The sequence below is a fragment of the Cygnus olor genome, chromosome 6 (genome assembly GCF_009769625.2).
Source record: "Cygnus olor isolate bCygOlo1 chromosome 6, bCygOlo1.pri.v2, whole genome shotgun sequence".
NCBI lineage: Eukaryota > Metazoa > Chordata > Aves > Anseriformes > Anatidae > Cygnus > Cygnus olor.
This window is the reverse complement of record NC_049174.1, coordinates 1935704-1959050: the sequence shown is the minus strand read 5'-3', so window position 1 is coordinate 1959050 and position 23347 is coordinate 1935704. Positions and strand designations below refer to the sequence as shown.

The window sequence follows — 23347 nt, the reverse complement described above, 5'->3', positions numbered from 1 at the left end:
AACATTAAGGTCATAAAAGATAATAAACTGACTAGTAGTCCAACATTTAATTTTAATCTAAGTTTTATAACAGTTTCAAGTAAAAATTCCTTTCCTGTATGACTGTGCAGGTATTCTGTTCTGTTTATATTATTATCTCAACTGATACATTCAGGAAGAAATGTTTGCATTTCATAAAAAGGAAAAAATAGGAGTAGTAGAGATAGGTAGGTACCATAAATGTAGTAACTGTTGGTTTTATTGGAGTTTGTCCACGAGATTAAAGATTTCTCCATGAATTATTTTATTTTTCTTGTCAGGCACTTACAAAGGCCAGACTCCAAACAGTTACAGGCTCTTCAGAGGAACACAAAATTTCTCACAACATATTGTGAGATTATGAAAATTTTAAAGAAAACCAACCCACAATGTCCTTTATTTGAAACATATATCAAATAAATACAAACTTAAAATTATTCTTCTCAGTTAATTATATTTTTGAAAAATTAGAAAAGAAAATCTTCACTGTATACCTCGATAATGAAAGATAATTGTAGTGAGTAATTCAAAGACAGGTAACTTACAGTAGCAGGAGAAGCAACTTCTAAATCCATTGGTTCAAAAATAAGGCTCATCTGCTGTGACATTTGGATGATCTCTCCACTCATAAGGCACAACTTTTTATTATCATTAAGCACAGTATTCATATTCTCAATCCATACTGCATCCACTGGTCCATCAAAAATCAGCCATTTCCTATCTGGGGTCTGGTTTGAAAAGAGAGAATGGAAGGAAAGGGTAAAGGGAAAAGGGAAATCAGATATTTGTATTTTACTTAATTACGTATACTGTAAAAGAACTATTTTAGAACTAAAATTATTTTACACACACACACAAAAAAAATGAAAATATTCTGAGTACAGATTTGTACTGACAAGTAGATTCTGAAATTACAATCTATATTCACAGTTTAATTTTATTTCTTTGAAGCATATACTGTAGTTAATTACAGAAGGTTAGTATTTTTACTAGATTCTTACAGTTACACTTGCAAAGCAGTACTTTGCTTCAGTTAAACTGCAACATATTCAAATACTTTGACTTATGACAAAACAAATACAACTTATCAGTACATACAATACAACTCCATGCTCACCATGAAAGTCAATAGGACTAACTTAAGAGATATGTTGATAGAAACCTAAATGTCATGTTTGGTATTTTACAATATAAGCGAATAGTCATACATTTCTTACAGCAAAACACAAAGCAGTTGTGCAGTTCTGCAAACACTACTAAGAGTAAACGTATGCATTGAAAGGTCATTTCCCACAAAGCTCTAATGCTGTTAGTACTTACTGGGGAAGAAGCAAACGCTCTGAAGCTCACTGCTAGGATGCCATCTGACCATTCATGTGAAACTGCATCAAATTGTCCATATAGCTGACCCATTGTTATGGATTTGGGATTTAAAACAGTGATCTGAACTTTGTTTTCTTCCATCAGCCCCTAAGGACACAAAAAAGACACAAAAATAATAAAATCTGTTAATACAAAACATGCCATTTATTATGCCATACTTTTGATTTTGAATTTTACAGGTATTAAATTTTCATAAAACTTCCAGCAGGTTAGAGAGGGAAAGACATCATAAATATTACATTTGAAAGATGGTTTACAAATGTATAAAGACAATTATCCCAACTTCATCACACGTAATTGGAAGTATAATTTTAGTACTGAACAGCAGCTTGATAAAAAATAAAATGGATTTATTTATAAAAATGGATTTATTTAAAAAAGGGATTTATTTATTTTTTCAAGTGTTAGTGAATAGGACCTTTGCAAAGGGATTTTTTTTGTTGTTTTTGTCGTTTGCTTGCTTGCTTTGTTTTTTACTTAAAACATACAAAGATATCTAATTTTATTTTTAATTAACTTCAGTTGATTCTATTCTTCTCTCCTTGTGACTAAATAGGACATTTAATATTGCACACGTCAAAGATCAGTTGAGTGAAACCACTGTTCTACAGGAATGAATCAAACAAAAATGACAAATTACGAACACTCATTTGAACGCCAACTTACTGGACAATAATTCACTGAATAAAAAGAAAAAGCAGAAAGTTAACTATTGTTATATTGGACTGACAGACAGGACAAGAATTTATCCTACATAACTGAAGCAAAAGCTTCACAATTTAATCTATAATATAGCAGGCAAATAAGCAAATAAATGATCATAAGAATAGAACTCTTTTTGATGGTAATACCAATCTGAAAGTCTAGCCAGCCTAGTCTTGCTGATACCTGCATAAAAAAAAAAAAAAAAAAAAAAAAAAAAAAAAAACCACAATGCGCCTGCCTAAGGAAATTAAGGAAATTAAAGGATTTTGCTAAGGTGTTTGGCTGCATGTTTCCAGCCAACAAGCATGAAGAAATTCAGTGTCCTGAAGATCACTTTTGCTTCGTGGCTGTTATTATTTATGTCTGAAGGTATCTGGAGTTCTCAGAAAATCCTAATAAAGAAATTAGATTTGACCAATGCAATTAAAGAAAAAAAAAGTCTTAATTAAATTCTTTCTGAATAATAGAATACATTCACAAGATCAACAGAATTTCATTGACTTAATCTCCCCTCTAATGTCCAGAAGGTTAACTAGGTTATTACATTTCCATGATTTGATTATTGGAAATTATTTTCTCCCAGACCTCTTGAAACTAAAAAGTTACTTGCAAGAAGAGGGGAAAATGGGTATGGATACCAGTTACAACCAGTCTCAAAAGCAGTGTATTTGTTGCTGGGCTGTAGATTTATATCCTGCAAAGAAGGAAGACATGACAGGAAAGAGTATGAATGTTCAGCAGCCAGTGATCAGCTATTTCAGTGCTCCTCTTTTATTCATCTGCTTAGACACAGCCTTTGTCATCGTCTTCAATAGTTTTAACAATCAATCTGCAGGAAAGCTTAAGATCTCTACCTAATGAACTTTCAAAATCTAGACTGCTCTCGCCTTTGGGCTGGGACCATCAGTTACTTTTAGATGTATCACTTGATACAAACCTTTACAAGCTTCCATGAGAATACAACACAAGGAAATACCAGAGCAATCTGGTCAAGCAACAAGCAACCTGTCAGAGATGTTCAGATTCCTAACTTTCTGTGAGAAACCAGGAGTTTCAATTTCTCACGTATTGGTTCTGGAATTAACTGCGATACTTGATCCCACTTACGTTATTCTTTACAGAAATGATTGGTCATTTGAAACATAACGAGAATAATTAGCTGAAGAGGAAATCTTTCTTCCAAATAAAGCTATGCTTTTAAAGACTGTCATTACTTTTGAAAGGCTTGCACTTCAGAGTTTTCTTGATTCACTCTTACTATCTATGACCCTGGCATTGGCTGCATGGCCAAATACCAAGCCCAATACACAGTATTTGTAAATACAAGACATAGTGGATACAGAGGCCTACTGTAGTTTTTTGCATGTTTGTAACTATCCTTCACTGATGGCAAGACTGCTGGGCATGGCAGAAAAAGAAGGATTTTCATTAAATTTTGACATTCACTTTGCGCTATTTTCTGATAGCATAACGTGGCATCTTCCAGGCTATGCAAAATGCAATGAAAAACTGAAATTATTAAAATGCCTAGAAGCAAATAAAAGAACTAAATAATGAAAAACAAATACTCCTGTTAGACTTCACCAATGTACTTTCTAGAAAATTTCTCTTCCTTATAATGCTAGTGCTAGTAGTGGCTGTGAAGTATATCTTGTTGGGAAGGGACATGAGAGTAGGAAAAAAAAAAAAAAAAAAATCGAGAAAATAGGTAACGACATAGCCTAAGGCTCAAACACACCTTGACTGTATGACCAGTTTAAACAATCAGAATGTTTGTAGCAAAGGGAAGGAAGAAAAGGTGTTAATTTTATCAAAAGGAGGATCAGACACTTGTTCCCTTTTCTCTCTGTTTCAATCTCAGGATAAGCACTCTGGTATAAATTGGGATTATTTAGTTTCCACATTTACATGGTTTTATTATATTTTTATCAGAAAAACTTCAAAACTTTGTGTAAATTGATCAATTTGTTTGGTGTAGTTCTAAACAGATTAATCTCTTTTAAAATAGAGTTTAATATCTTTCATGAATAAGTTGGAAAGCTGGTACAGAGCTGTCACAAGGAAAAGTTTATCCTAAAATTTAAAGTAGCTAATTCATTCCTCGTCCAATGTGATGAAAGAATTCAGAAAAAATTCTGTATGTAGAATCATATGAAATATGTATCTCTAAAATTGGTTCATCTTGTCTAATATAAGTTTGAAAGAATAGCTTCACAATCTGTTTTCAGTTTTTGCTTATACTGCTCTACAGTTTCCTAGAGTAAATTCCATATTCAGTATAAATACTAAAATATTTTTTAAAATTTGTTTGAAAATAGTTTTCACCAAAAATATTTATAAAATATGTTTAGATACCTTCTCACATATGTCTCCCAGTGCTCCTGCCAGAACTCGGTATGCACAAGTTTTTCCACCAAAAGGTTCTCCAACTATCATAAAGCCATGGCGCACAATCATCATCTCATAAATCTGCAAGATCTTCATAGTAAACAGATCAGTCATTTGCAAATTTATAGCAGTACAGTTTGTTTCGATGGCTTCCAATAGGTCATTGTAGTCTGGTTTTGGTAGCTTCACACCAGGAAACAAATCAGAGGTAATACCCTATCCAAACAATTAATTGGAAAGTACACTTATTTTCACAGTCATTTGGTTTGAAACTTATGCAATCAATCCTTTGTCCTTTAACACTAGGCAGACTAATATCTATTTTGATTAAAATAATCATGAATTTCATATCACCCTTGTCTGAGCTAAAACTGATTTCATAACTTATTACCGATATTTATTTCATGTACAGTTTACATGTTTACCTGTGTACACAGAAGAGAACTACCTAAGCATGCTCTTTCCTGATAAATATTAACTTCTATCAAACTAGTTTATAAAACTCGTAGTACTTAGAAAGTTGAACAAGCTTTTACCTTTTTCTCTCAATAACTGAAAAATAATTAACAGAAATCTAAATTAAAAACCAAAGTTTCTGCATTTTTGTTTACAACAAAACAAGAAAGATTAAAAAAAAGTTGAAGATAGAACAAATTATGTAAAAGAATCTCTTTGATATCATTTTATTAAGACAGACCTGAAGTATCAACTCTGAAAGTAAAGATTACTTAAAGAACTTTCAAAATAAAACATTATTTAGAAATGACGACGACAATAATTACTGGTGAACTTAGAATCACATTATTTTGACATTTTTCATGTTACTGGGTATTTTAGTTTCCTTCTAACACGTGCTTTGGTTTTCATTTAGCACTGTTAGCTTCCAGTGTTAAAATGTTAATGACCATAAAACATCCTGACATTAAAGCGTATCTATTATTAAAGTATATTAAAATACATGCCTAGCATTCTGTGCTACCAGGGGCACATTTTCCAATCAACAATGACAAAAACAGGGCTTTTCCAATTAAAATAATATTTCCCAAACAGAAATAACCACGAAGCTGTGTTCAAGGTGACCAGATTTTTTTGTCTGAAACACATTTGGTATAAAACTTCTATTACTCAGTCATTTATCTCCTGCATTTTTTTTCACTGTCTGTTAAAAATTAAAAAGAGTTATGCACTTGTGCTAGTTTATGGTCTTTCTGTGCCTAATAGATTTTATAACTGAGATAATGAGAGTAAAAAAAAATAAAAATCTATTAATGTTTTCCTTCTTACAATGTGGATGACATAACTATGGCAAAATGAAGGAATATCATATTAAAAGAAACCAGTTAGTATTGGTGTAAGTTTTACTGCTGGATAAAATGGTCTCCTTCACAACAGAACAGGATCAATGTTAGAAAAACATATTGAAAAAACATATGAAAGTGAAAAATGTATAGTATTACTCATAAATATACTTAATTTCTGTATACTAAATTATTAACGTTGCTATTCTTATTTTTAAAGACTGAAATTCAAAGAAACAACTAGTGAAGATGCTTCAGTTTTCACAGACAAATTCTCTAAGCTTATCTTCACTGTTTAAAAATTTGTGAAAATATGCTCATGACTCAATTTCAGGAAAAAGTGTGTAATTTAGGTAGAACTTTAACTAGATCAGACTAACAGTGTCCAGAGACCTATGTTCAGTTTCACTACTTTTTCCGTATAACTTTGGGCAAGCCAGTTACCTTTTCTGTACTTCGGATTTCTAATTTTTTCATAAAATTCCTGTAGTAAAGAACTTCTGTATTGCTTTTGGCCCCTCATGGATGTTTTATTATCGAAATGATCCAATTTTATTTAATTATAAAATTACACAAAATAAGTATTATATACTGAAAATATAATTGCAGCTAATCTTTATGTTTTCTACCTCAAAAAGTGGTAAATCATGAGACAAGAATTTAGGCAGGTTGACATCTGTAATGGATCTAAGTAGCAAAATTTCTTCATCCTCCAATGGATATTTCAGCTAAAAAAGATATAAAATAATGTTAGTTATTTTTATATGTTTAGAAAACAGATGTTAAACTTGTAAATTTTACAGAACTGTTCTTGTTGTGCATCTATGTAATTATTTTGGCAGGTTCAGGTCCACTGATAGTAGCACATGTTCTGGATGTATGTTTATGCTTTGATATCAAAGTGTTTACAGGTGCTTTCTATAGTCAGGACAATTTCACTTTATTTTATGCCCAGTTATGGCTATTGTTATAAATTTAATATTCAATTTTTTTTTCTAAGCAATTGATTTCTTGCTTTATAAAGTATATTCCTTTTTCTTCCTAAATAGGACAATTTTTCCTGCTTTGAGGTAAACCTTCAGCCTTCAAAGAAGAAAAACTAAAAGCTTGCATAGAGATATGTTTCCTAGAAATATATGTGCATGTTTTTGCCATGATACACAGCTTGTTTTGTTTTTGTTTTGTTTCATTTGTTTGTTTGTTTGTTTGGGGGAGCCAGGTTGGCAATAGGATGATTATAGTTTAAAAAAAATGGAAAAGAAAAGAGTTATAATTTATGTTAGTCTACCTAAATAAAAATAATTGAATAAATGAAAAGACAATTTATTAGCAAAATCTTTGGTCACCAGTGGGGTCCCTCAAGGCTCCATTTTAGGGCCAGTCCTCTTCAATGTTTTTATGAATGATTTGGATGTTGGACTAGAAGGTGTTTTGAGCAAATTTGCCGACGACACCAAACTTAGAGGAGTTGTGGACTCCGATGAGGGTGGAAAGGCCTTGCAGAGAGATCTGGACAGATTGGAGAGCTGGGCGATCACCAACCACATGAAGTTTAACAAAAGCAAGTGCCAGGTCCTGCACCTGGGACGGGGCAACCTTGGCTATACGTACAGACTGGGCAACGAGACGCTGGAGAGCAGCCCCACAGAGAGGGATCTGGGGGTTGTGGTTGACAGCAAGTTGAATATGAGCCAGCAGTGTGCCCTGGCAGCCAACCGTGTCCTGGTGTGCATCAAGCACGGCATTGCTAGTCGGTCGAGGGAAGTGATTGTCCTGCTCTACTCTGCGCTGGTGCGGCCTCACCTCGAGTACTGTGTGCAGTTCTGGGCACCACAGTACAAAGAGGACATTAAACTGTTGGAGAGTGTCCAGAGGAGGGCGATGAAGATGGTGAAGGGCCTAGAGGGGATTACATATGAGGAGCGGCTGAGGTCACTGGGCCTGTTCAGCCTGGAGAAGAGGCTGAGGGGGGACCTCATCGTGGTCTACAACTTCCTCGCAAGGGGGAGTGGAGAGGCAGGTGACCTATTCTCCATTATCACCAGTAATAGGACCCGTGGGAATGGTGTTAAGCTGAGGCAGGGCAAGTTTAGGCTGGACATCAGGAAGAGGTTCTTCACCGAGAGGGTGGTTGCACACTGGAACAGGCTCCCCAGTGAAGTAGTCAATGCACCAAGCCTGTCTGAATTTACGAAGAGATTGGACTGTGCACTTAGTCACATGGGCTAAACTTTTGGGTAGACCTGTGCGGTGCCAGGAGTTGGACTTGATGATCCTTATGGGTCCCTTCCAACTCAGGATATTCTATGATTCTATGATCTTTTCATTCATTAATAATGCACTTTAAGACAATACACTGCATTCTAAACAGTTTTTCTTAAAGACTAGAGAGATTGAAGTCACATTTGGCAGAGAGTTATTGGAAGGAGTTCACATGCAATGGGAAAGGAATCTGAACTTGTTACGAAAAGCAGAGGAAAGCAGTGGCCAACAAGCCAAATACAACTCTCTGAATTTGCATTTATCTAGAATTTTTGAAAGATAATCAGCACCATAGGCCTGCCATTCTGAGGCAAGTGGTTGTGTGAACGGTCCATTAACTTTCTCTCTTCTTGACTTTCCTCAGCTTGTGGAAACATACCCTTTTTGTTTTCATACGTATCACGAGATGAAATGCTCAACATCTACTTTCCTTTACGTAGAATAGCATACCTTCTGTTATGAAGGAGCCACACTACTGACTAAGTTACTGGGTTACAAAGAAAATTCGAGAAATCATTTACCTTCAGGTTACCAGCAGCAGTGAGTACTGACTTCACAGCTCTCATTCCATAATCATAATGGTGCTGAGAAGACAACTGCTCTGAACACAGATGGTACGTAGCAACAATTTTTACTGATAGAGGTCGAGCAGTAACAAAACCACAAGAATACAGAACTCTCTCTGCAATCATGGCATAATCAGGAACCATCATAGCTACCATTCTAAAGAGAGCCTATTAAATATATAAATGAAAAATCACATAAGAAAAAGTTACACATTATTATATATAACTTTTTCTATAATTACATAAAACACTAAATCTTTTCATTATTTCATTAATTCGGTGGTAGCCAATTTAAGTTAACTATCATTATAACTGAACTACAATATATTCAATGTTTTTCCATAACCACCTAGAAATACTTTAGTTTCCATTGTGACAATTCATGTTTGTCTTCATGCTTTCTTCATTCAAGATTAACAAAAAAAAAAAAAAGAAAAACACATAAAATGCCACAAGCTTTAGAAGGAATAGGGAAATGAAATACAGATGCCATAAATGAGTTGCTGCTCTCAGACTTCATGTACTAGCATTGTTTACTGCAGTCTGTGATTCAATTTTACAGTAGCTTAATCAAACAAGCATCAGAATATTTTCAAAGTTTCCACTGCTTTTCGTATTCTACCAACAAGTTTTTGCAATTTCTTCTTTTTCATCTACACAAGTAATGATTTTGAATCTTGTATTCACAGTATGTGTTAATGAGTAAAGTTCCCAGACAGTTCTGAGAGATGTTTACGAAGGTTGTACATTATCTTCATCTTTATTAATTGATCAATATATTTGCTCAGATTTCTGTTTCTTTCTGTAGACATATGACAACTATATTTAAGGGGTAAAAAAAAAAAAAAGGCAACATAGCACTCTTTTAGCAATCACTCAAACAGTTTAAATAGGACAGAAATCTCTTACATTACAAATACCACAAGTCCTGTCAGATCAAACTAAATCATTTGTTGGAAATAAAAAAATAAAAAATAAAAACTCAATTTTTTATTAGATATTAAGATATTATTTACTGTTTGTACATTATAAACTGTTCATTTTTGAACTTTCAGGGGCTTGGTCAAGAAACACAAGGCTTTTTTTTATTTTTTCTTTTTATCCTGACAGACTGATAGACGTAGAATAATCCAACCATTTCCCGACATTTTAAAATTCATAGCATTTCTATTTTTCAGTTTAATTTTTCTTTATAATTTCTTCTTCTGAGAGAAGATGATTTTTACTTTAGTATAGTAAAAAACTGCTTAGATGAACTGAAGGTAGCTGATTTTAAAAAAATTCTTTATAATTTCTGTATTTAACCAAAAAAAAATTTTTTTCACTTTCCGTATTAACTATTAAAAGTAATAAAATGACAAGTGCTAGAAATACCTTAAGATTGTCAGGAAGCTCTGAACACCCAGCATAGCCAGGATTCATGGTAATGAAGACAGCACACATAGGGTTCAGTTTCAGTTCCGTTCCTTCAAATACTAATAAATCAGATCCTGAATTAATGCCTATGGAGAAATAAAAAATAATGTCATTGTTGGAAACTTTTTGTTGCATCTTTATTCCTTTCTATATGTAAGAGAAAGTTATGGTTAATATAACAGTTTACCTCTTTGGATAGTAAAAATCTGCTGAGCAACAACTGAGAGTACTTCCAAATCAATCCTGTTGAATTGTCAAAGCAAGCCCATGCTCCACAAGACAACGAGCCCTAGAACAGACAGACATAAGATTAATTTACTGATGACCACCTATTTTGGGCATACCAACACTGATCAAAGTGACTCTGTAATGAGAAAAAGTTTTTACTTGCAAAGAAAGAACTCATATCTATGATCCAGAGCACTTAGTTCTCAGACTCACTCCCAATAGCAATTTCTCCAAAAAGAATGATATTTAAAAAGTTTGCTCCCCCCCCCCCAAAAAAAAGACAAAAAATCTTGTATAAAGTAAACCAAAATTCTAATTCTTCTGTCATATTCAAAGCGCCTATCAAATACATACAATTGCCACGTTATACCTTTAGAGTCAGTATTTTGCAGCTGAACAAGGGGGAAGATTTCACCTCTAACCAAGACTACAAAAAACTACTCTTTCTCTTCTTTTCTGTCTATGCTTGACAGGGTTTAAAGTGACAACAGGCAACATAAGGAATTCTGCAGGGCTAAAACCAACAATTTAATTTACAGTACAAACAAAAATGACAATCCTTTTACAACATATTACAGCACGACATGTTGTTAAGTGTAACTAAAGAGCAATTCTCTTTTCCTACAGCTCTGCTTAAATTATACATCTTTTTTGAAATATGCTCCCCAAATGTACTGTTTCTGTAGCACAGATAGTCTTTAGACAGACAGCATCTTGTAACTTGTTAATGGTTATTCTAAAATTCCCATTTAAGATGAAGAATTTTGCTTTCATCATTTTAAGTAAAAACTTTTAATTTCACTTATTTGGGTGATTTGCTGTCATGTTGAATTTTGAAGCCACATTATATGGTTCCAGTGCCACCTCTGACAGAGAAGAGAAGAATGACAATTAGGAAAGCATACTTTCTCTGTTTTTGCATCATTCCAGTCCACAATAGGATAGTTTGGAATGGCACAGATGGTCATTCAAGATATCAAAATGGATATGCTTGATTTATATAATATAATGGCTCTCACCAGTTTAAAGATTAAATTAAATCCCAAGTCCCCTAAATTTGCAATCATTTACTAAAAACTTATTCATTTAAATGGCATCTATGTTGCCTATATAAAACAAAATCATTATGGTATATTTCATTTTTTAAAGCACAGGGAAAAAAAAAAAAACATTTTGATACTTCAGGGGGATTCTTATGTAGAGTAAGAGCTACCTGCACAATGCTAACATTAAATAGGGGCCTGGAAGTGGAAAAAAAATACATTTAGGTCTTAAGAGCACTTCAAGTGCCAAAGCAAACAAAGGGATTTAATATAACTGAGCATACAACCCCTCAAGACTTATCCAAACCTTAAAAAATTTTCCTAATGCAAGGTAATCCAGTCCATCAGAACAATTGAAAACCACACACTGCTTAGCTACAGCCTTTGCTAAATCTTTCGTAGTTTCTGTTTTTCCAGTTCCAGCAGGACCCTCAGGGGCACCTCCAAGATGCAGGTGTAGTGCAGCAAGTAATGTTCTGAAAATAAAATAATAGAAAAAAAAATGTACCAATTTTTATGCTATTTTTCTAGCTGCTCCAACTTTTACCAGAAACTTTTAAAAATTAGTTTCATGTCTGCATTTTCCTCTGATGGCACAATTTGCTTGCTCTTGGCAGCTGTACTCTACAAATATATAATGACATATTAAGTTTACTGGAAGTTCAAAGCAGAACTTACTAAACTTACTAAATAGAAGCTTGCTAAATTTACTAAATTTTTCACTTACTAAATTTGATCCTCTTGTAATTTATCACCAGTTATAGTGTTACAAAAGATTTATCACAAATTTAAATTAAAATATTCATACAGAACCAATTCTAATCAACAAAAAGAAAAATATACTATTCTATTTATGCCTATTAGAATATCAAAAACACAATCCTGGAGTTATCTATTCTAGGATTAATTAAAATATATCAACTAAATACATTCTTGCTAATAGAGCACATTTAGTAACATGTAGTTTTACCTGTAGCATCTGTCTGTAAGTGGAGTAATAACCAGCCTAGGTGTATTACCTAGATATTCATATCCATACCTCAGTCCAGCATTGATCATCCTTGTTTGTAGATGTCTTTCCTATGAAACAAGACATTGATTATAGAGATGAAATAAACAATTACAGAATAAAATAAAATGAAATAAAACACACGACAATTCAACATTATTCCTCAAGCTCATATATAGGCACAATGTTATTAAAAAAACAACTGGCCGACAACTCATTGCTTTGAGACAACTTCAGTGTGACCCAATTAAACAAAAATATTACCGTTTAATAGATACTAATGTATCAACATGTAAAAGACCATTTTTTCCACTAATTTTTATCTAAAAAAAATATCCTACCAACCATATTGCAGAGTAAAACTGTCATGTTTAGCTACTTAGAAAGATAATCAGCTTTCTAAAAAGTGAACAGAAGTAATCATGGCCAATAGCTGTAGTAATGTTCAATCTGATGACTCAGATATGGCAATACACATACGTGTATTTTAATTTCATGTGCAATGTCTTCTGTATTATGGAAAATCTTGTCCTGATGAATACAAATATATTTGTATTCAATCAGTATCCAGTATAAAAATCATTATTTTTCCAAGAAGTGTAACACACAAATATAATAATATTGACAATAAGTCAGATTAAATGTTTAACTGTCATCCATATAACATTTTTTATTCTGCAGAATCAAAAAAAAACCAACAAAATACAGTCTTTGAGTGAACAACTTTTGCCTGTAATTCCCCCTGCAGACTCAGCAAATGCACTGAGACCCAGCAGTGATGAAAAACTAATTTTAATTAAAAACTGTTTGTGTTTGGCTATTGGCCATTTTAGTTAGGAATCCATAGAATTATCAGTTAGAGGTATACTCTTATCAGCAGAAATTCTCATATTAGTGTAACTATTCTCTGTGTCAGCACGCAAACAGAAATTGAAAAGCTGTGAACAGAAATTACCTTCTAATAGGATTGAGAGGTATCACTTACCTCCCAGTAGTATCTAAGCTGACTTAACCATTCAAAGTCACTCTCATCTTTGACTTTCTTTCTTACTAGAGATGCAAGAACATCCCTAGCATGAACATCAAGCACAACAAGTGCTTCTAATAACACTCGATTCTGCTTAGACAGCTTTCCTCGCACCAAGGTGACAATGTCCTCAATCTGTCTATTATTCTGTTCCAGAAAATCCTCTAGTGCCTGGGAAAAAAAATAAAGTTAAGAGATTGCATGTCTAGTCTGAGGCATGACTATTTTTTCTTATATTACTCTTATTTCTCCATATTAAAATGTTCCTTCATGCTATTATAATAGTACAATGTCTTTCGTTCACTAGTATAGTTCAACAGTGGTTTTTTGGCTTTGCTTTCTACTTTTACAGTATCATATGTAATACATCAATGATACATATTTGAAAACAAAACAATATACATTTTTTTCTTCCTGGAATGCAGGAGTAAGTCCTTCGCTTTTTATAAATTTCACATTAAGAAAATGAAACTGAAAATATATATATATATATATATATATATATATATATATTAAAAATTATAGATTTTAAAATAAATTTTATAAATTTATATTTTTAAATATTTATAAATTATATTTATATTTTATATTTATAAATTATAAAATTGTATAAATTATAAAATTTTATAATTTTTTTATATTTTTTATAAAAATATTAAAAATTAAAAATTTCACATTAAGAAAATGAAGGAGAAAACCCTACCTCTATGTTCTACAACAGTTAGAAAAAAAATAACCTATCTATAATTCAAACAAGTTAACAAGATAATTTATTAAACAGGAAAGACCCAATTAAGGAAAGTACCATGATAATACTTAGAAGTTGTGAAGTGCCTTACTGAACTCACATAAAAAGGAAGACACTGAAAAACACGTTGGAGTTTGACAGTTAGAAATCCATATGTCTTATGCACTCAAGGGCAGACTCTTTTAGGAAGCTGTATCCACTGGAGGTCCACAGTAAGCTTGAATGTTCTGAATTTTTACAGCAAAGGTCCCAACACTATTTTGTTACTGCTCTTCTGCAGGACCCAAAAATTAAATGCTGAGGTGAAATAGGACAGATCACACAATGCCTTTATTTTTTTTTACGCATGCCAGAGGAATCTAGCTACTCCAGTACAAGAGCAGCAGGACTGATAGAAGAGAGTACTATCTGTAAGAAATTGTCTACATATACTTTAATCCAGATAACTAACACTCAGTGATCTAACTTAAGGAGGCAGAAGCTATGACTCTGTGGAAATGGAGTTTGAGATGCGCTCAGCATTTACGAAACACTCTTGTTTTTATCCATCTTAGTACTCTATTTGTTTTAATAAGAAACTTGAATCTTTGATGTATCTGCAGCAGTTATCCGTTCAAAACATTTAACTAAAAATGTTTGAAAGGAGCATGCATATGTATGCATGTGCATAGATATGTGAATAAATATTTAATCTTAATGAGTGACTTTAAATGATATTGGCATCTTGTCCCAGAAAACACTGAAGAGCTTCTGCTAGAAAAAAAGATTTTTGTTGCCGTGTGCACAGAGTATATTACCTTTGATGTTAACAAGAATGAGATAGGATGCTATTTATTTTACCCAGGATAAAGCTGCAAATTCATGCAGAATGCAGTATTTCTGTCCTCTCATATGGTCACTGATTGTCTGTCACATTTCTTATGCTTTAGTATAAAATAGAGGAATGATGAAGAGAAAGAATTGAAGGTTGTAAAACAGAGTTCTCCCTGTCATAGATTTCTAACAGATTGTCAGGAGATGCAAATACCTTTCCACTCCCTCACTAAAGACAAGCCCTTTTCCCTCGCAGAAAAAAAGATTTTGGGGCTGTAGTCAGATGGGTAGAATTCTCACTACCGCAGAATTTGAGTAAAAGCTATAGATATGACAAGTTTCCCTGTATGTCCATGTACAGAAAAAGCTTAATACAGACAGCACAAGAGGCTTTGTCTAGACTCAGAATGACAGCTCAAGGATAGAATGTCTCATGTCTCAGAATGGCTACATCCAAAAGGAAATATTAATTTCAAAATCTTCAAGAATCCCTGTTCTGGTATATCTTTAAAGTAGTTATTTAAAAGATTAACTATTACATTCATCAAAAGAGGTTATGACCAAAGGTCTGATTTACCACTGCATTATATTAATTTGACATAATTTAAATTTAAAATATTCTTACCTTTTGGCCGTTTCTAATAGACATCTCTACCTGCATTGTCCAGAAAGTTTGGGATACACAAAGAACTGTTTGTCCAGGCCACTCTCGTACCCAATGAATACGTGAAGTTTTTGGATAAGCTTCAACTGCATCCCCGATGACCTACATAGGAAAAAAGCACACTATAACCACATATAAAAACAGGTAACGTTCAGCTTTAGAACTAATTTAGGTTAGGTTGCAGTACTAAGAATCAAATAAATCAGCCTCAAATTTAACTCTATAAAATTGAAATCTTGCAAGCAAATCTCTTAACAAAGTTTAAAAAAACAACAAAATGTCATAATATGAATTAAATGATCACACAAAGTTTCTGAAAACTAATTTCACAACATTTTCTAATATGAATTATGCCATTGGCAACTTAAAATTTTCTAGCTCCATCTACAATGAAACTAGAAAACAAGTACTAATACAATTTAATTAGTACTAACACCAAATGGAAAGTTTTTTTTTAATCTATTCAATCTACCAAAAACTCAGAGCTTTTAACTTTACAGTTCATATTATTTAAATTTATATCTAACTTCAAGTATATTTTCTGATAACAGAATGATGAATCTCATTCTAGAGCTGCTCAAGGATAACACCAATGAAACCAAAATTTGAAAAATCTTTCAAATGTCTTTCAAAACTGTTTGTTTGTTTGTTTTTCCTGCCATTAACAAAACCCCAGTGAAAATAAAGTCTTATTATCGGCAATAGCATCAATAAATTTACATCTCCTCAGAGAGTCAGTGTAAAACTACCTTGATGAAAATCTGTCATTCATCTTGCTCTTCCAAGCCTTTTTGCTTTTAACAATCTATACACATAATAAGATGAATAACACATGAGAGAAAAATGTATCTATATTGACACTAAAACTATGTAAATGTTATATGTTTCAGATCATTATTAAAGTTCTGTAGTCAAGGGTGAATACAGATACATGGTGCTTAACCATTTCTTATTTATATAGCTCAGTTTGCCCATGTCTGATATGCACCAAATATGTGGTTATTCACTTTTTAATGTACTGATATGTCATTACTATAATTAAACTATTGTACTGTAAGACAGTGTTAGGGTACGTGTATGCATTTAATTACCTCTCTTGACATTGAAAAAGACTGTAAAAAATGACGGAGATAAATATATGATATGATGATGAGACACCGTGAGGACTAGAACAATACATACTGGAAGTAGTCAGGCATCCTGATAAGGTAGTCAGAATTAAGAGGAACATTAAAAGGAACGTTAAAAGAGAAGGGAATTCTTTCAGTTTAAACTTGTCACTTAAATACCACATCTGGTGTAGAACAATCTCTGACAAAATCCTTGGTACAAGTGTTTTTGACTGTACTATTTCATTTTCAAGAAATTTAGAGAAGTATAGATCCAGAAATTGACAACAGAAATTAAAAAGAAAAGAAAAAGAAAACAAAACCAAAAAAAAGGTATAACCTTAAAAGACTGAATTCATTGTTTTAATGTTCATGCTATGTGCAAAGAATAAAAAGTAGTTCCAGTATACTTAAATGCCTACTGGAGGAATCGGGGCTGAATGGCATTAGCCTAGGAAACGATTAGATACCCTCACTTAGAAATAGGCATTAGAAATGTCAAATGTAAATATGCCAAAATATATTGATACTTGGAAGTACTTGATCTAAGACAAAACAAATTTCAATTCAGCTGATATGTAATCATGGTGATTTTCTACCCCCAGAAAATATTAATGCTTAAATTCAACAGACGTATTTGCTTAACTTTAAGCATGTGTTTCCACAGACTTTACCACTCATTCTCCTGACACAAGGACAAAATGCCATAGAATCATTTAGGTTGGAAAAGACGCTTAAGATCATCAAGTCCAACCGTCCATCTAACTACCAAGTCTACCTCTAAACCATGTTAAGTGCTACAGCCACATGTTTCTTAAATACCTCTAGGGATGGCAACTCCTCCACTGCACTGGGTAGCCCATTCCAATGCCTAACCACCCTTTACATGAAGAAATTCTTTCTGATATCCAATCTAAACCTCCCCGGCACAATTTCAGAACATTTCCTTGTGTCTTTTTGTCTTTAGCCAGCTATACACCAATCATCTGACTGCTTTTGCTACGCTTTGGAGAACAAAAATAAAGTTAGGACTTGTTACCTTGTGGACAGAATTCAGCATAGTTGCCTCCAGTTCAACCAGCCATTTTTCAACTTGACCTCTGGCTTCAGATGTTGAGATTGTCTGCATGAGTTCCACAGTCTCTCCTTCACTACTTTTAATGTGTGTAATATCTAGTACATCAGTAAACTCTACTCTCGCAATTCCTTCAAAACACTTTTTCAGGTGAGGTTGTACTCTAGAAAGCAAAAGGAGTAGTATTAGACAGCTTCTGACATTTTTTTCCTTGCCAAACTTGCAAAATAAGATATAATTTAAAAAAATTAACAATTTAAAAGAATTTACTTAAAAGACAACTTCAAGTTTGTTAAATAGAAGTCTATCCTCAACAATAATTCTTGTGTATAAACACCGCAAGATGCCTTGCTAATACCACACTACTTTTTGAGGTTCACTTTTTTTTTTTTTCCTCCTCTGCTCATGGTGAAAGCTATCTTGCTTAACAAGATTGCTTCTGCAGGAACCTTTATAGAGTTAATTCTATTCAGTACTAAATGGACTTTTGCAGTGTAACCTTGACTGAGGCTGGGGAGTAGAAATCTCAGAGTGTTAGAACACCGGAAAAAAAAAAAAATACTTCCACTAGGACTGTAGGACTGCACCTAAAAAGGAAAAACTCAAGTTAGCTGTGTATAGATCACGTATGATCAGCTTTCCACTGGGGAAAAAACAGGTATGCTAATTTGATGAATTATTATTTGGACTTCTGATTTTCCTGAAAACCAGTGTACAGAAAGGTTAATACTTTAGAAAACAAAGCTGAATTTAACTACCTGTATTAAAAATTACTATGCATTTGCCTATCATAAAATCTAACCAAGTACAATCTTAATACCATAGCTGTCAGGAAAAAAAAAATATAAGCCTCTGTATACACGCACCATGAGTCACAGATGCATCTATTGAATATTACAGTACCGGGTAGGATCTTTGGTCTCTGAAAGAATCTCAAGGAGTTCATCATTGGATAAAAAAAAGAATCTGGGAAAAAACAGACGTTTCTTCTCTAGGTATTCGTTAAGTCCCTTGAGAATGACTTCCAGAAATTCATTGCACTTTCTCAGTTTTCCCAACATGTTGTCAATTGTTACTACTGTCAGCACATGTTTGTCCTGGAAAAGAAATAATTCCAGATAAAATGTTAATGCCTTCTCAAGTAATTCACTACACAGCACTTCAGGAAATGTCTTGAGCAAAAATATTTTTTATTTCAAATTCTGCTTTACTCAGACTATTGCCAGGGTCACAATTTACTAACCTTCACTGTCTGACTTCACTGGGAAAGCAGTTAGGTTAAGTGTAACAAATTATACTGTAACTTCTTTTTACTATAGCACCTGAATAACACAAAGATATATCACTGGATAAACACTGAGTTTTGTGTATTTATACACTGTGTAGATGACAAAATACAGATCTTTGCTAGTGCTTTTCAAATTAACCACTCAATTGAAAAGAATATAAATGCTTAGAAAAGCTAATGATTGAGTTGAAAGTTATCTCAATTAATACAAATGCAAAAAGAGTTTTTTTCAAAAGATGTAAAGATTGCCAGGCTAAGAAGCCTGAAAGGCATGCAGTTGTCTGAACACCAAGTTCTAGCAGATAATATACTTTATGACCGATTTATAGCCTAATCAGCAGTATATTTTTTAATCTTTCTTACCAAGTATGGGATTTTGGTAGCAAAATGAGAGAGACATTGCAAAGTAGAAAATTATGCAAATTTATGACCGAGGAAGTCTAACCAAGAAAATGCTTATATTTAGTTCTAGGGTGGGCTTGGGTTCATGTATGACTGAATTTATTCTAGTTCGGTTCTAGTTAAGGCCCATACTGGTATATCAACTGACTTGCTAACCATGAATTGATTCAAACTCACTCATATTGCAATACATATTGTTCTACAAGATACAGGGGAGTGATTAATCCCAATCCCCAATCCCCTGCTAAGGAAAAAAAAAAAAAAAAAGACACTGCTATATATATAACTAAACAATGAGAAACACCAAAGAGATGAGTAGTGAGAATTTCAAACTAATCTATTTTTGAGGACTTGTAAGAATTCCTACAGTAGCAACACAGAACACGGCAGCAATGCAGAAAATCAAAGATGTAGCAAGACTATTTCCACTAGGAACAGTTTTGTCAGAGCCCATTACAAATACAGAATGCCTCACTCAAAAAAGTCCCTGATAGGGTTTGCAGAACAACACAGTATCACAGGGCAGAAGCTTGGTGACTCATGTTGCAAGGGACAGATGAGGACAGACAAGCTACACTGTTGTGCAAAGCTCAAAAGGTATCCGTGACAAATAAATCCCTCATAGGGTGATAATGCAGATTTGACCTAGTAACCTGACTGCTGTTCAGCTTCAGTTTGGAGAACTCAAAAATAAATTCCAAGTTTGGTTTCAGTTCAAAAACTTATAACATTTTTAAATGATTTACAATTTGCTTTCAGCTTTGGTTCAACTCCTTGCTCATAATACACATATACTTCTAAATTACTAAATAAATAAATAAACATAATTTTATGTTTATCTAATTAATCTTCACGGAGGTGTACCTCTGTAACACAGTAATCAGTGTTCTTTTGTACATAAAATACATTTACCTACTGTTACTTGCCTCTTGCAACATACTAAACCAGAACAAACTAAATAAGTACTTACTCTTTTCATCTATACATAGATAATTAAGCTGTCAGCACACAAATACAATTAGTCATTTGTCTTATAAAACACTTTGTAATGCATAACTAGCACATAACTATATGTTGCCAACAGAAAGAGGTTTTGTTTCCTTTCTTAGCGTGTTTATAATCAGCAAATTGTAAAAGCACAACTGATTGAGCTAATCAAAGCCATTTTGCCAGTGTTATAAATGGATTCTTCCTGCTTGGTTATTATTTCCTATGAGAAAAAGATAAGTAGGGAGAAAATATATATATATATATATATATATATATATATAAACAGATTTCCAGTTTATGGTTCTGCTAAGACACGGAGGGAAAAAAAAAAAAAAAGAATGTCGTAACTCTCAGTCTTTCAATACATCAGTGTCAGTTGTTATATCAATTTGAGGAAAAAAATGTATGAGGAAAACAGTGTAAATCAAGTGTATGAAAACAGTTTGGATAGCCTGCTAAAAGACCACCACTATCTCCAGTTTCTAAATATAATTTTTAAGATATCACAGGTTGCAGCCTTGGAATTTTTTTCTTGGAAGTTTTTTTCTTTCTTCCTCAAAAAAAAAAAAAAAAGAAATGCTTCCATATTCTAGGGTTGGTTTGATGTTTTTGTTTTATTTTACTTTATATCAAGTGGAAAATAAGTCACTAAATATTTTAGTCCTTATTAATATGCTTTACTTAAATTAGGTATTTAAAATGAATGAATATATGATTATTCAAATCAGTGATGAAAAGCTAAGCAAATAGAAGGAGCATTTTGATTCCTTTCACAGCAATTTTATAATACAATGGCATATAAATGCAAAAAATCATGAACAGTCTCAAGTTACCATTATGCTTTAAGAAAGACCATTCATATTGACTGGAGAAGAGTATTCTTTTAAGCTATAAGATGGAAACATTGCATTTGTGGAAACAGAGTGCCATCTTCTGGAAAATAAGGCCAAGTTGCTTAGTGCAAATAAACTTAGATTGTTAAACTATTATTCTGGTATTTACACTCTCCTATACAAGCAAAAGTTGATCCTGTTTTCTACCAGATATGATACATCACATTCAAAAAACAATTCAAATTTGATTAGAACTGAATATCTAAATTAGAAGATTTTCTTAAGATAGATCATTCGTCAGATACAATGTTCAGAAATATAATGATCAATACAATTCTGAAATTCTTGCCCTTTTTTATTTTTACTTGGTTCTTACCCAGAGCAAATACTTCTGATTTCACAATAGCTTGATGGGATAAATTTCTGATTTTTCTTCTAAATCAGAAGAGGGAGAAGGAGAGAAAGACCATGAGGGATGGGGCTGGGGAGAGAAAGAGTGCATGTGAGAAGCAGAAGAGAAGGTGAGGGAGAGGAAGGCGGGGAGGGGGAAAAGATATATAGAGAGAAGAGGGTGGAGGAGAGAGAGGCAAGGGCAGGAGGGAGAAAGAAGGGTAGGGAGAGAGAGAACACGAAGAAGATCAGAGAGAAGAAAGAGAGAAAGGCAGGGAGGGAGGGAAAGAGAAAAGCAGGGAGGAAGGAAACAAAAGGCATACAGAATGAAAAATAACTTTATCTTTAAGCGATAGAGGAGAATTGCCAGGAAATAAAACAAGTGGTTCCTTTGTATATTACATTATGAATTCTTACATTAAAAACATATCTGCAATCTGAAAAAACTTCAGACCAAAATCTTTTTGAGTGACTGCTTCAGCATTTCTCCTAATTATAAAGGTTCTCTGAAGGTTCTGCAAAAGTATGAGAGTTAAAAATGCAATTTTTCAGTTTTTCCTTCAAACAATGAACTTATGCCCTGCCCTGGGCCTCAAATCTGCAGAACTCAGAGATCTTTTCAAGTTTGTTGAGCAGTTTAGTAAGCCCAGTTAAAAATAAAAATGCACCATCCTAATAGAAATGTCCATATTAGGGAACTTACTCAGAGTGAATGCAGAACCATGCCTCTTTCAGTTCTTGCCTCTTCTCCTAGTACCACCCCTTTGCTAGATGCTATTGCCCTCTTAGCAAAGTCAGCAGAAGAAATCATACAAGTATTCTTCACCCAGTTAGCCTGACAAATGCAGCCAATCTAACCTGGCCCTAGGCTAGATTTCTAACAAAGAGTATTCATGCAATCTCAATTGATCCTAGTAAATGTGATAACTTCCAGAAAGGATCAAATAACACACAGATTAGCAAGACCAGAATATTTTGAACTGGCAGACAAGTGTAGTGATTGTGTCCAACAACTGCCTTATGTACTCATTTCTAATAGATCATACTAGCATTTTTGAAGGAAGTTGAACATCGTTGGTTTAAAGTTACAGAGATGTCTCTACCATTCCATATGCGAACAAACGACATTGCCTCAAAACAACTAGTGTAAAATTTAATTGATTCATCAGTGAAGACAATGTCACTTGACCTACAGTGCCAGGATCACCTTTGCTATGTTACTTTGTTTTGTATGTGTTTAATTTTAGTCCCTAGTATAGAACATGGCTTGAGAGATGAGGCTGGAAGAGATTAAATTCTTCAGCTTGGTTAAAAGGAAGTTAAGGTAGAATTTAACTGTAACCAGCAACTATTTGAACTGCAATCAAAAATAATAAAATCTTTAAATAATAAAAATATACAAATAAAAAACAGATTCAATTTCTTTTCAGTGACAGTTAGGCAACAAGAGACACCAAGTACAAATATTTCCTTGGGATGTTCAGCTTGCATATTGAGAAAAAATTATTTGCTAGGGAGGTAGCACAATGCTAAAGTCTCTGGAGATAACCTCCAAGGAATCCCTGTCCTTGGAGGTTTTCAAAACTTGGCTAAACAAAGCTGTGGCTGACCTGATCTAGCGTTGGCAAAAGTTCTGCCTTAAACAAGAAGTTAGACTAGCTGAACTCCAGTGGTCTCTCCCAAGTAATGCTT

General features: G+C 33.4%; 1 protein-coding gene across 1 annotated transcript in view; it reads right to left on the bottom strand.

Annotated features, from left to right (window-relative positions):
* Nucleotides 1-23347, bottom strand: part of DNAH7 (dynein axonemal heavy chain 7) — a 107048-nt gene that overhangs the window by 56794 nt on the left and 26907 nt on the right. Inside the window, 14 exon segments of the mRNA XM_040561511.1 lie at nt 564-746; nt 1339-1488; nt 4462-4710; nt 6422-6520; nt 8576-8788; nt 9995-10122; nt 10224-10289; nt 10292-10325; nt 11615-11783; nt 12278-12387; nt 13302-13514; nt 15530-15670; nt 17717-17915; nt 18656-18849. Of these exon segments, the coding sequence (XP_040417445.1) occupies nt 564-746; nt 1339-1488; nt 4462-4710; nt 6422-6520; nt 8576-8788; nt 9995-10122; nt 10224-10289; nt 10292-10325; nt 11615-11783; nt 12278-12387; nt 13302-13514; nt 15530-15670; nt 17717-17915; nt 18656-18849 (2148 nt within the window).